Source organism: Pelobates fuscus, chromosome 4 (assembly GCF_036172605.1).
Source record: "Pelobates fuscus isolate aPelFus1 chromosome 4, aPelFus1.pri, whole genome shotgun sequence".
NCBI lineage: Eukaryota > Metazoa > Chordata > Amphibia > Anura > Pelobatidae > Pelobates > Pelobates fuscus.
In genome coordinates this window covers 156203893-156221737 of record NC_086320.1, presented here as the reverse complement: position 1 = coordinate 156221737, position 17845 = coordinate 156203893, and the positions used below count along the sequence as shown (strand labels likewise).

General features: G+C 37.4%; 1 protein-coding gene across 2 annotated transcripts in view; it reads left to right on the top strand.

Annotated features, from left to right (window-relative positions):
• The window catches only part of CAP2 (cyclase associated actin cytoskeleton regulatory protein 2), a 186982-nt gene extending 170440 nt beyond the window's left edge, over positions 1-16542 (top strand). For both annotated transcript variants that reach the window (XM_063451696.1, XM_063451695.1), the window contains exons 8-13: positions 7095-7302; positions 7536-7711; positions 10746-10869; positions 12827-12909; positions 14502-14642; positions 16061-16542. In XM_063451696.1, coding sequence (XP_063307766.1) covers positions 7095-7302; positions 7536-7711; positions 10746-10869; positions 12827-12909; positions 14502-14642; positions 16061-16144 — 816 coding nt within the window. In that variant the 3' untranslated portion in view covers positions 16145-16542. The remainder of the gene's footprint in view (positions 1-7094; positions 7303-7535; positions 7712-10745; positions 10870-12826; positions 12910-14501; positions 14643-16060) is intronic.
• Positions 16543-17845: the final 1303 nt, after the last annotated feature.

Below are 17845 nucleotides of genomic sequence, written 5' to 3'. Positions count from 1 at the left end.
TAACACTTGACTTGTTCCATGGCTTCACAGAAAATACACTGAGACTATTGTAGTAGATTGGGAAAGGCCATCAACAACTGCTCCACCTACAGGCTGCCCAGAATACTACAGACACAAAAAGAAAAAAGAAAGCTAATAGCTATCATGACTAGGAGAATAAATATGTCAGCTCACTGTTAGCAACAAACCTTTATTTTGCTCAAATTGTATTTTTTTAAATGACCAAAACAGTATGAATGAATAATTAGTATGTAGAAAATTGCAACAACAGGAGTATCATAAAATGATTTGATCATTTTGATTAACAAATCTTTAAAGACCAATAAGATGTACCATGCAGTCTGTTTTGTAGAAAACGCACGCATTCAATGGTTAGTCATTTGAAACCTGTAATCCATTGCATTGTATGTATGGCCCTGTTTCTCAAAGTAAATAATTTTTGGCTTACGCAACATGCACTGTTTAGCTGAGTTCATTTTTCCTTCTTACTTTTATACTTTACACTGACAGTTGTGTGTTGATAGCAATGAGTTATAGCAGGCGAATACATTTTCTTTTGGTTTGGCAATACTAAAGGAAAATTGATAAAAAATCGGCCCTAATTTACTTTAGTCATTAGTGTGTGGCTCATAAGTAGCTTCAGTTAGGGATGTAATTTGTGGAATTCATCTATATTTGACTTTGTGTGTCCAGAACTGACAGTGTAATACTTGAAATCCACTAGAATGCACATTAAGATAGCGGCATTGTTCCACAGAGATCCGGTGTACTAATCTACAAACCTGCTAATGTTTACATCGATCTTATGTTTATGTTGTTTATGTTTTTATTGTTTCTCTGAATGCATGCATTTCTATAATCACATACTACAATATGATGGTGCAACCCAGGGGTTAATCCCACGAGTAACACTACACAGGCACACCTAACTAGCTCACAGCATCATAGCAATCAAGATGATCTATTATTGCCTGAGCTCAAAGATAACCACACATGCTACTCACTATCATTCTATAGCCAGCCTAACCTACACAATTCTCCTGTATTCCACTCCTACTTCACACACATACTAAATTTTACTATGAATACTCATAAATTAGATTAAGCTTGTCTATGTCTCACCAAAAAAATGTGCATATACTCATGCCACTGTCTAACTTGTATACAATGTATACGCTGTTGTGGCGTTCGATATTGAAATGTACCTACCTGCACGACAAAAAAATATATAGTGGTATTGTCAGTTGTTGTAATGAAAAAATGGATTATAAAAAATTGGACATAAGCACCTTTCAATATTCCACTTAACATGTTTATTATTACAAATGTAGTTAATAAGCATGAACACCTTCAGGGTTATTCACTAAAGTGAGAATTGTCGGGAATTAAAGTGGAATATCAAATTTTAGACCAACATAGCCAAACTGGGAGCATATCTGGCTTGGAGAATGTTTAAAACTCAGCTAAATTGGCCTTAAATTTCAAATTCACTTGAAATTCACTTTAGTTATTAACCTTTTTTGTGCTTCACGTGGTCACATAAAGTTTGTAGTCCATGTATAGATGATAGATTTCAGTAGGGGTGAAGAATAATCAGTTGGTAGGCTTGTCTATATGTAGTATTGGTTGACTTTGAAATATATGTATATATATATATATATATATATATATATATATATATATATATATATATATATACATATATATATATATATATATATATATATATATAAACTGCAAATATCCCGCACTCAATGTACCGGTCTTGTACTTGCCTCGGTGCTGCCTCAGCCTTCAATATATACAAATGGAAAGAGTGCACTCGAAAGGTCTTCGTAAAAATATAAACAATTTATTGTGCCAAACTTCAAAGACATACAAGTCGACGTTTCAGTCCTCGTAGGACTTTTTTCAAGACAATGAAAGGCGGGAAAAGAAGTGATTTAAATATACCATACATGTGATTTGATTGGAGAGTAGGTTATATGAAAGAGAGGCTGTGCAAACGTGAAAGCAATTGCCTAAATATGAGATAGAAGTTAACCCCTTAAGTGCCTATTGGAAAGGCCAGTAAGTGAGTGTGGTTACGGCCAAGTGTTTAATAATCTGCTCTCGCAAACATATTAAAATACAAGGATAGGAGATATCAAAGCCACCATAGCATATCAAAATATATTAAGATTCTACTTAGGTATTTAGGCTAATTTGTTAATCAAAATTTAGACAAAATGATATAAACAATAACATAAGATGGCTACATTTCTGAATTGGAGTTCCAAGTGCCAAATGGTTGCAGATCTAACTATAGATACATTGCAGAAAAGGCTTCAGAGTATATATTTAGATAACCATAGGAATACATTATATATACTTAGCTACATTACAAATTAACGACTATTCGGTCTATGAAGTATAACAGGAGTATCCCTTAACCAATGTACCTAGCTAAATTAATATAAATATATGCATGGTCTAACGGAAGACTCATGAACTAATCACAGATAATGGTTTCTCTGTGACATTTCATACAGATATATACTAATTACTGCTATATACGTAAAATATGTGGCATCTTTATCTTTTCGGAATAAAGCAGTTGAGTGGGTTGATCTCATTGAGTCCCCCCGGGGATAAAGTCCCTAATGTGAAGATCCAAAAGGCTTCTCTTTGAAGAAGTAGAACGTCTCTGTCACCCCCCCTGTTCGGGGCCGGAACATGTTCAATGCCCATAAATTTCAATGTGGGCAGTGTATGCCCTGTTTCCAGGAAATGTTTGGCTATGGGAGTGGTTGCTATGCCGCTGGATAACGCTGTCCTGATGGTAGATCTGTGTCCCCTCATGCGCTCCCTGAGGTCATTGGACGTTTTGCCGATATACATGAGTCCACATGGGCAGGTGATGCGGTAAACTACGTGTGTGGTGGTACACGTGATCCTTTGCCGTATCCTATATTCTTTACCTGAGCGAGGGTGGTAGAACGCTTTGCCCGGAGTCATACTATTGCAAGCCGTGCACTTTAAACAACGATAACAGCCTGGATTTTGAACAGACCGATGCGCCATTGATGTATCTGTATGAACCAGATAATCTCTCAGGTTCCTGTTCCTCCTATAACTAATCATAGGGGTATTCTGGAATGTCATCGGTAGTGTCTTATCTTTTTTAAGAACCTCCCAGTTGTGTCTTATTTTTTGGGACATCTCGCCCGATAGTGAATGGAACGTTTGGGGGAAGATCATTCTACTTTGGTTGTTCTTGATTTTAGGGCCATCAGTGTAGTTTTTAAGTGCTTTTGAATATGCACACTCCAGCATATGTCTTGGATATCCGCGTTGTGAGAATTTTTCAAACATTTCTTGCACCTGATTTGCAGCTTTTATGGAGTCAGAGTTGTTCCTCAGTATTCTCATAAATTGGGATACCGGTAAAGATTTTATGAGGTTGGGTGGATGGTGGCTAATGGCATGTAATAACGTATTGCGGTCAGTCTCCTTTGCAAATAAAGTATACCCCAGCTTATTGTTTTCTATAAAGATACGAAGATCCAGAAAATCAATTTGTTTGTTGTTGATTTGATGGGTAAGTCTTACTGGTAAGTCCAGTTGATTCAGTGACCGTATCATGTCATGTAGACTTTGTTCCTCGCCCGTCCATATGATGAACACATCATCGATGTATCTCAGGTATTTCAGGATATGTTGACCATATTTTTGGAGAATGTGTACTTGTTCGTATGCATGCATGTATGCATTGGCATACATGGGTGCCATGGGGGCACCCATCGATGTCCCGGATATTTGTATGTAGAATGCTTTCTCAAAGCGAAAGTAATTGAGTGTAAGACATAATTCCAGTAATTCAAGTATATATTCAATCGGGGGCTCTATACGTTCTTGGTACTGTATTAATACTTGGCGCATCGCCTGGATTCCCTCCTCGTGGGGAATTATGGTGTATAAGCTGCTTACATCAATGGCTGCTAGGAAGACTCCTTGTGGGGGGAGTTCTATAGAGTTTAAGGCTGCTATGACTTGCGCCGAGTCTTTGACATAGGTAGGTAGTGACATTACCGGTTTTTTAAATTTTGTGTCTAACCATTTTCCTATGGGTTCTAACAGTCCCCCGATCGCCGATACTATCGGTCGTCCCGGACGACCGATAGTATCGGCGATCGGGGGACTGTTAGAACCCATAGGAAAATGGTTAGACACAAAATTTAAAAAACCGGTAATGTCACTACCTACCTATGTCAAAGACTCGGCGCAAGTCATAGCAGCCTTAAACTCTATAGAACTCCCCCCACAAGGAGTCTTCCTAGCAGCCATTGATGTAAGCAGCTTATACACCATAATTCCCCACGAGGAGGGAATCCAGGCGATGCGCCAAGTATTAATACAGTACCAAGAACGTATAGAGCCCCCGATTGAATATATACTTGAATTACTGGAATTATGTCTTACACTCAATTACTTTCGCTTTGAGAAAGCATTCTACATACAAATATCCGGGACATCGATGGGTGCCCCCATGGCACCCATGTATGCCAATGCATACATGCATGCATACGAACAAGTACACATTCTCCAAAAATATGGTCAACATATCCTGAAATACCTGAGATACATCGATGATGTGTTCATCATATGGACGGGCGAGGAACAAAGTCTACATGACATGATACGGTCACTGAATCAACTGGACTTACCAGTAAGACTTACCCATCAAATCAACAACAAACAAATTGATTTTCTGGATCTTCGTATCTTTATAGAAAACAATAAGCTGGGGTATACTTTATTTGCAAAGGAGACTGACCGCAATACGTTATTACATGCCATTAGCCACCATCCACCCAACCTCATAAAATCTTTACCGGTATCCCAATTTATGAGAATACTGAGGAACAACTCTGACTCCATAAAAGCTGCAAATCAGGTGCAAGAAATGTTTGAAAAATTCTCACAACGCGGATATCCAAGACATATGCTGGAGTGTGCATATTCAAAAGCACTTAAAAACTACACTGATGGCCCTAAAATCAAGAACAACCAAAGTAGAATGATCTTCCCCCAAACGTTCCATTCACTATCGGGCGAGATGTCCCAAAAAATAAGACACAACTGGGAGGTTCTTAAAAAAGATAAGACACTACCGATGACATTCCAGAATACCCCTATGATTAGTTATAGGAGGAACAGGAACCTGAGAGATTATCTGGTTCATACAGATACATCAATGGCGCATCGGTCTGTTCAAAATCCAGGCTGTTATCGTTGTTTAAAGTGCACGGCTTGCAATAGTATGACTCCGGGCAAAGCGTTCTACCACCCTCGCTCAGGTAAAGAATATAGGATACGGCAAAGGATCACGTGTACCACCACACACGTAGTTTACCGCATCACCTGCCCATGTGGACTCATGTATATCGGCAAAACGTCCAATGACCTCAGGGAGCGCATGAGGGGACACAGATCTACCATCAGGACAGCGTTATCCAGCGGCATAGCAACCACTCCCATAGCCAAACATTTCCTGGAAACAGGGCATACACTGCCCACATTGAAATTTATGGGCATTGAACATGTTCCGGCCCCGAACAGGGGGGGTGACAGAGACGTTCTACTTCTTCAAAGAGAAGCCTTTTGGATCTTCACATTAGGGACTTTATCCCCGGGGGGACTCAATGAGATCAACCCACTCAACTGCTTTATTCCGAAAAGATAAAGATGCCACATATTTTACGTATATAGCAGTAATTAGTATATATCTGTATGAAATGTCACAGAGAAACCATTATCTGTGATTAGTTCATGAGTCTTCCGTTAGACCATGCATATATTTATATTAATTTAGCTAGGTACATTGGTTAAGGGATACTCCTGTTATACTTCATAGACCGAATAGTCGTTAATTTGTAATGTAGCTAAGTATATATAATGTATTCCTATGGTTATCTAAATATATACTCTGAAGCCTTTTCTGCAATGTATCTATAGTTAGATCTGCAACCATTTGGCACTTGGAACTCCAATTCAGAAATGTAGCCATCTTATGTTATTGTTTATATCATTTTGTCTAAATTTTGATTAACAAATTAGCCTAAATACCTAAGTAGAATCTTAATATATTTTGATATGCTATGGTGGCTTTGATATCTCCTATCCTTGTATTTTAATATGTTTGCGAGAGCAGATTATTAAACACTTGGCCGTAACCACACTCACTTACTGGCCTTTCCAATAGGCACTTAAGGGGTTAACTTCTATCTCATATTTAGGCAATTGCTTTCACGTTTGCACAGCCTCTCTTTCATATAACCTACTCTCCAATCAAATCACATGTATGGTATATTTAAATCACTTCTTTTCCCGCCTTTCATTGTCTTGAAAAAAGTCCTACGAGGACTGAAACGTCGACTTGTATGTCTTTGAAGTTTTGCACAATAAATTGTTTATATTTTTACGAAGACCTTTCGAGTGCACTCTTTCCATTTGTATATATATATATATATATATAAAACAATACTAGAAATGACGAGAACACTCTGGATTTGAAGAAAAAATCAATTCAATGTATTCAAATTTGCATGAAAAAATAAATCAACGTTTCGACTACCATGTGGTCTTTATCAAGATATTGACAAAATCAATCAACGGCCTTGGTCTTTATCAAGATCATGAAAAAAATCTATCAAAGTTTCGACCACTATAATGGTCTTTATCAAGATATTGATAAAGACCATATAGTGGTCGAAACGTTGATTGATTTTTTTTCATGCAAATTTTATTACACTGAATTTAATTTTTCTTCAAATCCAGAGAGTGCTCTCGTCATTTCTAGTATTGTTACATATTGAGCGCTGGGAAGCACCCTGGTCTGTTTATGTTTGTTAATATATTTGATTGAGCAGAGTGACAATTTTTCATTTATATATATATACTTTATATATATTACTTTTTAGGTCTTTGCATTGTTTATTGTATTGTACATATAATACATAGCATAGTTATTGTTTTTTTTAATATATATATATATATATATATATATATATATATATGAAATGTTTTTTGCTGAGTAAATATATGTCTTGCAGGTATTTTCAACTCCACCAATTGCTAAAGGGGAACCACAAGAGCAAAATGCAACATCGGGATCATGTCATCCTCCACCTCCACCTCCTCCTCCACCACCTTGTCTATCAATATTATCTGACTCTCAGTCTCCCAAATCCAAAGATGATGCCTCTCAAGATCGATCTGCCTTGTTTGCCCAACTCAACCAAGGAGAAGAAATTACAAAAGGTAAGAAAACAAAATGGATGCTTTTAACTTTCTTGTATGAAATAATTGGTAATGATCAGTAAGGGAAAATATAACCCTTTTTTGGGGCTTTGACAATTGCTGTAGGGTTTCTTTGGACCCCCTGCTCTTCCCACCATGGATTAGTTGAATTATCACATTATAGTGATATAATAAATTGAATATCATGAGAAGTTTCAAAAATTTTGCAGCTTATCTGTATCACACATTTGCAGGGCTGAAACATGTTTCTGATGATCAGAAGACACATAAGAACCCCAAACTACGTGGTCAAGCAAGTCAAAACCGATCCCCCTCAAAGAGTCACACTCCAAGCCCCACTTCTCCAAAGGCACCTCCTTTACAGAAATATTCTCCTGTGCTGGAACTGGAAGGAAAGAAATGGAGAGTGGTAAGATTTATGTTGCTCAAATGCTGTCCTTTTGCATGTCAGTCAAACTGACAATAAAAATTGGTCTAGTTTAAAACTTGTGTTCTAAGATTCATGGCAACTGTTTGTTTAAAGAAACACTATAGGGTCAGGAACACAAACATGTATTCCTGACCCTATAGTGTTAAAAACACTTTCTAGCCCCCTGGCCTCCCCTTGCCCCTATAAATTTGGTACAATCTCCAGTCTGCTGGTGCTGGCTCTGCCTCTAAACTGCCTCCTTGGCTCAGAAGTGATGATCTCAGCTAATCACAATGCCTTCCCATAGGAAAGGTTTGGATTGGCTAAAATTGTCTATTCTGTTGATCTCATCAGGGTAGGGGTGGAGCCAAATACCACCCTGGCCAATCAGCATCTCCTCATCTAGATGCATTGAACCAGTGTCTCCAAAGTTCAGAGTCTCTATGCAGAATGTCCCTAGGATGTAATGTAAACATTGCCTTTTCTCTGAAAAGAAAGTGTTTACTGCAAAAACCCTTCAAAAACTGACTATACCTACCAGAACAATACATTAAGCTATAGTTATTCTGGTGACTATAGTGTCTCTTTAAATACATTTGTAATGAATCCACACCTTTTAGTAAGTATGTGTAAAAGTATATAAAATAATAACTATTAGATACAACAATGTGAAAATTATTTTTCTGAAGGGGAGAATGGTAAGCCAAAAGGATATGGAAACATATTAGTGTCTCTTTAATTCTGTAATAGGTTTCAGTTCTGCAAGGCCCCTTGTAGCTGTTTGAAGAAGCTTACGTGAGAGCATCTAAACATGTCATACAAATTGGTCTGGTTTGAAATCTGCTCTGTTTAAGCAGGTTCTGCACCTGCCTAAAAGAAGAAGGAATTTCCATTGAGTTGCCATTCGGGTAGCAGAGCCAGCTTCCCATGAGTCGAGGCATGCTGTTGGCCTCTCCATTCAGAGTCCATCATTAGCTGATAGCACCATAGGGTAGGGTTATTGTGCACACAGGAGAGTGAAGCAAGAAACCATCTTGAACGTAACACAGAGAGAGCAAAAGAGCAGCAGCTCCAGTCTAATTTTGGGGGAGAGAAAAGGATTATATTATCCTTTTCTCTCACCCAATAGCCATAGTGATTGTCTGAGGGATGATTAAGCAAGGGAATTTATTCAAATATATAATTAATATTTGTAAAGCCAGGGACCCAGGGCTGAGACTGGCAGGGGCATTTCTGACACAGAGCACTGTGCTGCCTGGAACTAATAATTTTAATAACTCTTACTGCACATACTCACCATGTTCTTTAAAGTGCTCAGTCACTCTACAGTGGAGACCCGAGAAACTCATGCTGGGGCTAGTTGCCAAGTTGTGAAGCTTCAAACTGCAGGACTGGGGCTGCAACTCTGAGGACTGATCTAATTGTGATTTCAATCTGTTTTAACCTAGAATGATTGTTAATTTGGTTAACTATGTCAGCTTCCTTTTGGCTCCATATTACACTGCAGATTAATTATATTGCCAGCTGCAAAGTTAATAAAGAGTCTATCAGAATTCTGCAATTTTAACCCTGTGTATACTGTGTCGTGTGAGCTAACATGGTCCGGAGTAGCTAAAATGGTTGAAGTCTATCAGTATCTTGATGCTTTAACCATGTGCACACTGTGTGCTAAGAGCTAATGGAGTAGCTGACATGTTTCATAACAGCAGCAATATTTAATAGAAAGCTAAAGTAATCATAGCAGGAGCACTACGGAAGGGAGAGCAAAGAGAAGGCTAGAAAGATAAAAAAGGAGAGTACTAAAGCATTTAACAGACATGTACTGTGTGAATATCTCTTTATTGCAGCTCTGTGTAATCCAGCACAGTGATCCTGGCTCTGTGCGATAGTTATGTTATCTCCTTATTGTGCCCAGCTGTGTGTTTTATTTCTCTGTATTTTTCTCAGTTCAACCTGCTCTATTGGTATCTCTGTAGGCTTCCCAGCTCTCTTTATTGTATAGATATATTTGTATTGTGCCCAGCTCTGTGTATTACAACTATATTTTTCTCAGCTCTGCTTGTGGTATAGTTATCTCTATATTGTGCTCAGCTCTATGTATGTTATAGATATCGTTATGTTGTGCCCAGCTTGTTTTATTGTATGAGCATTTCTGTATCATGCTCATCTCTCTGTATTGCATGAGTATCTCTGTACTCTATGGGCAGGAGTAAAATTCTGGAGGATGCCCCACCATCTTAAAACTTTACCATCAGCCACTGCTTATTAGTGTGGTCTGTTGCTTAATGTGGTAATCAATTAATGTTCTTACTTTAAGAATCTAGTTCCATCTTCCAAAACAGGCAAAAGAAGCACACCAGAGATATACACATAAACATTTTACTCATTACAATTGGGATTTAATATAGAAATTCAATGGTAAACATGTTTTTCTTCAGGCAGATATGGTTACTTGCATAATCATGGTGTTGACACTAGAACCAGGTCATTAGGACACAAAGAATATGTTTACTATGCATTCAGTTATTACTAGCTAGCCCTTTGCTCTGGATACCCAGGGTATCTATAGACACTCTTTGGAGGAAATCCAAATATGTTCAATGTATCCATTTACACATGTATGCAGAAAGCACAGCAAATATTTGTGAGAGTTGTAGTTCAGTTTATAGTTTCTGTAAGTAAAAAAAATGATATCTGAGCTAGAAGTCCAAGAAATGACTCTGAGCTGGGGCTGTACACAGAGAGTTTTGAAATATGCTAGTCTTTCGCAACCCTGTTACACAGAGTGAATCTGAACAGGAGGATTGACAGATTTGGAATGAGTGAGTTATGTCACGTGTAGGCATATCTGATCTCTTTAAGGAGGGCTAAACAACTAGTTACTCTTTGCATTGCTGGAATGAGCAGCTTCTGACTGGCCACACTTCTTCCTGGGATGGGATGATGTAATTTGTGGTCCCTGATCTATTGAATCTCTATGTAAAGAATGAAAAATATTAATAAAGGCTCTAATTTGTGTCCTTTTGTATTCCAGGAGTATCAGGAGGGAATAAGTGGCTTAGTAATTGATGAAACGGAGCTGAAACAAGTTGCTTACATTTTTAAGTGCAAGAATACAACAGTACACATAAAAGGGAAAATAAATTCAATTATAATTGGTGAGTTGATCAAATTGTGATCAAGATATGTTTTCTCTATTGACTATTTATTGTTGCTTAAAAAACATCCATTCATTGTTGGATAGTTACGTTAATAGATGGGATTCATGAAAATCGCTTCTGTTAAAAAGTAAAGAATAGACAAAATATTCTAATTCATTCATGTTTAGTTTTTATTGGGTTATAGATTTTACTTAAACCATGGTTTAAAGGGACACTACAGGCACCTTCATCTTATTGAAGTGGTCTGAGTGCATAGTCCCAGGTCCCTTAACTCGGCAAAGATAATTATTGCAGTTTTAAAGAAAAAAACAGACAGCCACTAGAGGGACTTCCAGGCTTTTAGGCGACTTTTGATCGCCTAACTGATGCTGGACGTCCTCACACTATGCATGGAGACATCCAGCATCATCCAAAGCCCCATAGGAAAGCATCTTTTTGTTACTGCATTGGTTTTTAACCCCTATGTCAATACTCAAAATCGGGTCCCCATGCTATTTTCTTGTGTCCCCATTGGTTGACTCAAGCACATCAAATTCATCCAGACCTCAGGCACCTACCGGTACTCTCCATTATTTGTTTCATTGCAACATATGGTAGGATCACTGCTTTTCCCTGTGTAACCCCTTTAACAATGGAGAGAGTATAATGAAAGTGCTTTTCAGAATTGTATTTAGTACTTATTATATTAAAATTGACCCCTTTAACCCCTTAAGGACACATGACATGTCATGATTCCCTTTTATTCCAGAAGTTTGGTCCTTAAGGGGTTAAAGCAATTCTGTAAACCTAAATTTCTTTTAGAGTATATCATAAAGATCACATTAGGGATCATTCGTTTATTAGAGACAATATTTCTGATAATTATTCTTGTAATTCACCAGTCTTATCAATAATGTACTTACTTATCCCAGTCACCGCACATCATCTTCCACATCCAGAAACTCTAGACGTCAGTGAATAAGGCACCACATCGGGACCTCACATCACCGCTTCCTGTGAGTCTCCCCATGCGGCGGTGAGACAGTGAATAATCTACTGTAATATACTGGGCTGGCTGTCTCAGGCAGATAGGAGTATGATGCTGTCATCAATCACATTCCTTTCAGTAACAGCACTGTACATACTGGGATCTCACTTATCCCAGCATGCACTAGTTGCCTGAGAATGATAGAACTGTGATTGTTGTGAGCATTTTTACTTAATGCCAGATTTGTGTAGAAATTGTGTAGCTTTTCAAAACTTTATATGTACAGAGTATTGGTAATGGTTATCTTCAGTTGGCCCGAAAGAGACTGAAATCTGTATCATCATTTGGCTCTGGAAAAATTATACTGGTCAATCCCTAGAAAAAATCTTTCTGAAATGATCATAACGACTATGTAGTTGAAATGACAACATAGGTAAAATATATCATAAGACAGAGTAGGGACAAAACTTGACAAAAGGTAGTGCATCACCTTCCATCAACTTTTGTCCCTTCCTCCCCTAAGGCATTATCTTGCTCATCACAATGGGGTATGTATGGAGGCTCCTGCAGTAAGTATATTAGTGTCGTATTCTCATACATGCACGTGAGTACATGCACGTGAGTACAGCACTGACCTGGGCTCCTGGTGGATGAAGCACCAGTAGTGGCTAAAGGAGACAGCATTGGGTAAGTATAACGCACCTGTACTGAATATGCTATTTCAGAGTAGTTTTCTTTATTATTTATTATTTGAGAAACATAGGAATAGGGCCCCTACAACAATGGAGAGATTCTAATAAAAGTGCCTTTCTAGAATGTATGCTGTATTAATTATAATAATATTGAAGAATGGGTCTCCTTGCTGATGTCCTGTACATAATTTAAATCATTGTTAAAAAAAAAAAAAAAAAAGTAAAATAAAATGGACCACTCTATTTGTTTTTAATTACGGTGACAGGCTGTTTATATTAATTTCTTTGGTTTCAGATAACTGCAGAAAGCTGGGTCTTGTGTTTGATGATGTCGTGGGAATTGTAGAAGTAATTAACTCAAGAGATGTTCAGATACAGGTAAACATTAAATCAAACTAGAGATCGGTTCAAACACAGCCCAACATACAGTTGTTAGAGACATCTGTGATCGTCACTCTCTCTAAGATTAGTAGTTGATACAATTCTTGTTTGTTTTCCAGTGGATATTGTATGAATGTTCACTTATTTTTGTTGAATGCTAAATTTGATTTATTCTTCCAGGAGAACTTATCACCATTTAGTAACAGAACTCAAACCCAAAATTGTGAACAGAACACAATCTCAGTTGTGTTTAATAATTCTTGTATTCTGTGTTTAGATGATGCCCCATTTAGGAGGTAAATCACTTAGTTTATGCAGCTCTAGTCAAACCTCTGCTTTTATTTTCAGTCACATCTTACAATACAGTGTGTTTACTTTAGACGTTTGTATCACCTGCTGTATCACCTGCTCTGTCGATTGAATTTAAATCACAATTATTAAAATAGCAGGAGGTAATACATTCTAACTTAAACACATTTTGCAATAAGGGAATAAAAAAAAAAATAGACTCTATTTCATGAATTGTGTACGGATGCTGTGTGAGTGCCAGACAGCAAAGGTGTGACAAGGGCTGCATAAGCAAAGTGATTGAACTCCTAAATAGTAGATAATTGAGCAGTGAGATTGTGTGAAAATGGTCTATACACTAAAACATCTTCATTAAGATAACATTTTTGAAGCTTACAGTGTCCCTTTAGTTATTGGGTTTTTGTTTTTTTAGTTATGTGACATTTGTTTTTCATCTTAAAGGTTCACGCCAGGTACCATGGCCACTTAAGTGATTTGAAGTGATCTTGGTGCTTGGAGACTGTATGTGCAGCATTTCAGTTTTAAACATAGCACATACAGATATAGTTAAGGTGCTGCTGTAGGTGTAACTTACCCCAAGCAATTTTATTAGTACCGATTAGCTGAAACTAAATGACTGGCGGGAAAGGCATCTGGCTTCTGCAGTTTAGTAGAAGTAAGACGCGCCTTTCAGGCTTTCGAGGCAACCCAAAGCCCTTTGGAGACCCAAGAAGAAAGAAAAACATTTTAATTGGTTTTCCCTATTTCTGGGAAATCTCACCAGGGCACTCCTGGTATCTTAATCACTTAGTCACAGTAGAGGAGACCTGGTGCTTTATAAAGACCCATAACTGGGGAACCTTGCCAGGGTTTACCTAGTATCAAAAACACTGGAGCAGACTGTAGTGGTTATGATGCTTGGAGTAAGCCTTTATTGTGGTCAAGGCCCACAAGAATCCATTACTCTGGGTGTATTACATCCCCAAAGTTGAAAGGTAGAGCGTGCTACAGTAATTATGGTGATTAGAGTTCAGTGAACCCTCTAGGTCAGGCTCCGGCATTCCATATGCTGTGGACTATATCTCTCCTGATACTTTGCCAGCATCATGGCTGTAAGAGCATTATGGGAGATGTAGTCCACAACATTTGGAGGGCTGAAGGTGGCCTACTCCTGCTCTAGGTTATTGCTATTACTCTGAATACGCTTTCACATAGATTCAGAACTCATTCTTTATATTTGTTGTTAAATTGCTGGTTTGATTATGGTATCCACACAAATTCATTATGCTGCTGTTTATAAGGTTATAGGGAAAGTGCCAACCATTTCAATCAACAAGACAGACGGCTGTCATGTATACCTGAGTGAACATTCAATAGACTGCGAGATCGTGAGTGCCAAATCGTCTGAGATGAACATCCTTGTCCCGCACGATGGAGATTATGTAAGATGTTTTTTTTGTTTGTTTTTTTGTACTGTTGTAATCAAGTCTGTTTTCTATAATGTAACAGTTTACCTAATAAAATTCATAATTACTTATTTTTTTTAATTCAAAATCACACTTAGGATACTTACTTCATTAGAGCAGGGTAAAACAGACCGACGTCTTTGCAGGTTCATTCTTTTTCACACTGACCTGATTGAGACTCTTGGTTACAGCATTGACATCCAAGCGGTGAAACCACCTGGTCATGTGGTCTGCTCATTTGGGTTCGGATGTTGCCAGTAGAGGGGACCTAGTATGTTACCAATTCTATTTCATTGAGGGATGGGATGATTGTTACAGACTGGAATACCCCGCATACTTCAGTCGTGGACACTATCTGGCAGAAAATATTCTTGCTTTTGGCTTTAACAGTTCATGACATTTTATCTCCATCATAAATGCATTGTATTTTATCAATTTTACTTTAATAAAAAAAGAAAACATGTAGAAGAAAGAAGTAAGGAAAACAAACACATATACACTAATGAAGTGTACAGAAAGCATCTGTTATACAATGATAGTAATCATGTAATTCCTATATCTTTTCTACATTGCTATGTTAGAGAGCAAGCGTTTTTAGGGGGAATGTAATAATGGTGCAGTTGTAGACTGACATTGCCAAAGTTTATGCATTTTTATATTATGTTAGTTTATCCCTATATTTGATAAATATGTATTTCTGAGGTGTTAAAAAGTGAATTTAAATATAGAAATTGAGACCTTTTTATTCTGCAATTGGGTACCTGCATCTTTCGCCACCTGTCAATCACAGTTAAAAACTCTGTCCTCTACACAAGGCCGTCCGCATAGAGAAGAGGAGAATTGAAGCAAGTTGTCTGAATTTGATTATGACATCATTTGATTATGACATGGATTTAGGAGGTTTAGCAAATAGTTTCAATAGAGTTTGTTCTTTGACTTAACAGAAAGGAAACCAGCAGCAAAAAATGTTAACAGTAAACACCTTGCATTTGCTTAATCTATACTAAATAAATGAGTTGAAAATAGTTATTGAATATTAAAGCTAAAAGTGATCATTCATGCAGAAATGTCTGTATAAAAGCACAATATGAGTGTTACGCTGAATGCTTAGTGGTAAAATGAAAGCTAGATTTTTAAACTCTAGGGAGCCAACATTTATGGAAAGGAAAAGGTCAGCAAAAAAACAATGTGTCAGGATGGCATTCACAGAATGAAGGTCTTTGTGGTACCACAACTGCTTCCTGGGAGTTAAAGCTAGTTGTAGTCCATAATCCCTCAGCTTTCAGAGTTCTAAAGGCTTTGCCATTCATGCATCTTTAATGACATTCTCTCCTGTGGATGTATCATATCCCAGAGTTTATCTAATTTCCACTGTTTATTTTGTCTCACCACAGAAAGAATTTCCTGTTCCTGAACAGTTCAAGACATCATGGGATGGGTCCAAGTTGGTCACTGAACCTGCAGAAATGATGGGCTAATCAGTTATTTGAAATGCCTACATATACAAACCCCAAAATGAGGGTTTAACCCTATTAAACTTAGTATTGCCTGCATTTAAATTACATTGCAGTATTCTACACGAGCAACATCAGAAATGATATTGTATTGCGGTATTTGACATTGTATAAAGCACTCGATCCTCAAAGATGTTGAGATATTAAAATATATATTGTGCAATCACATGGCCATATTCAAGGTGTTGAGCAGGCTGTCTAACACACAGGGAAACTATACACTAAAATAAATAAATCTTCATTATAAAACTGTAATACTCTCTGTCATCAAGCTTTATGACATATATAGTCATAAGGTCTTATATATTGCTTTGGGAAGCCAGCTTTCTTTTAACCCCTTAAGGACACATGACATGTGTGACATGTCCTGATTCCCTTTTATTCCAGAAGTTTGGTCCTTAAGGGGTTAAAGAAATGCATAGAATAGGTCAGGGGTGCCCAAAAGGTAGATCCCCAGATGTTTTAAACCTACAGCTTCCATGACGCTTTGTCATTCTAAAGCATTTTAAAGGCATGCAAAGTATTATGGGAGTCGTAGTTCTGGGGTTCTACCTTTTGGGCTTGCCTGAAATACATTTAACTGTTAACATCTTAAATTAGATATACAATATCTATAGGAGATCTATCTATAACGTTAAGCTGTGTGTGCTGTAAGTTCCTACTTTTCAATTTACATAGCACTTAACAAACCATTATACCTTATAAGCCTTTATAACCTCATTTTCTAGAAAATCATAAAACAAATATCATATCAACTGAAAACATCAAGAAATGCCTTTTTTGTACAAACAATCACAACATGCTCATCTTTGCCTTGCATTTTCATTTATAATTATGACGAGCTTTGAGTCTCACCAAATATTACTTGCACACTAAATATTTATTTTATAAGCACAACAGATAAAAAAGTAATTTAACTGCATAATAAATTTGATAGAGAAAAATGAGAGAGGAACATAATGAACAAATCCCATGTAATAACTCATTAAAGAGCTCGTTTGGCTAGGGAAAGTGGTTAATAAATCCATGCAGTGTCTTTCCAAGTTCATTTTAATAGAGATAAGTAAGTTTGTTGATAAAATACTGTTTGACAATATTCGGGATGATAAAGTATCAAACATTAAATTGTACATTTTATTCCCACAGGGTCAGAAAAAATAGTGTATTAGGCCAAATAAACATTTTTGTACGTGCTTTATGTATGGAATTAAAACATATACGGTATTTGAAAAAGTCACATATGCCGATTTGGCATATTCGAAAGGAATCTGCTGGTATTTTTGGGAACACAGGTTCATCTTAATTATATATAAATCTACAGCAGTGTAGGGTTCCTCCAAGCGTCATAACCACTACAGCTGCTGTTGTCATTATGATGCTATAAATACGCTTGCACCGATCCCTGTAATGGGGCAAAACGTTAGAAGCTGTTTACCAGGTTTTGAGGGTCCCATGATGGGGGCTTAACTGCATGCAGCTTCTGCAGATTGCTGAAACGGGGTGCCAGCCTTGCCCCTCATTTATTAGCCTTTTGAATTACATTCTGTGCATAGAATTTGCACAGAACTAACATTAGCCAGCACAGAACACCCCAGCAGCAAAAGGAATTAACTGAAACTGAAGGGGTCCAGCTAAAATTCTACACTATAACCACTTCAAATCACT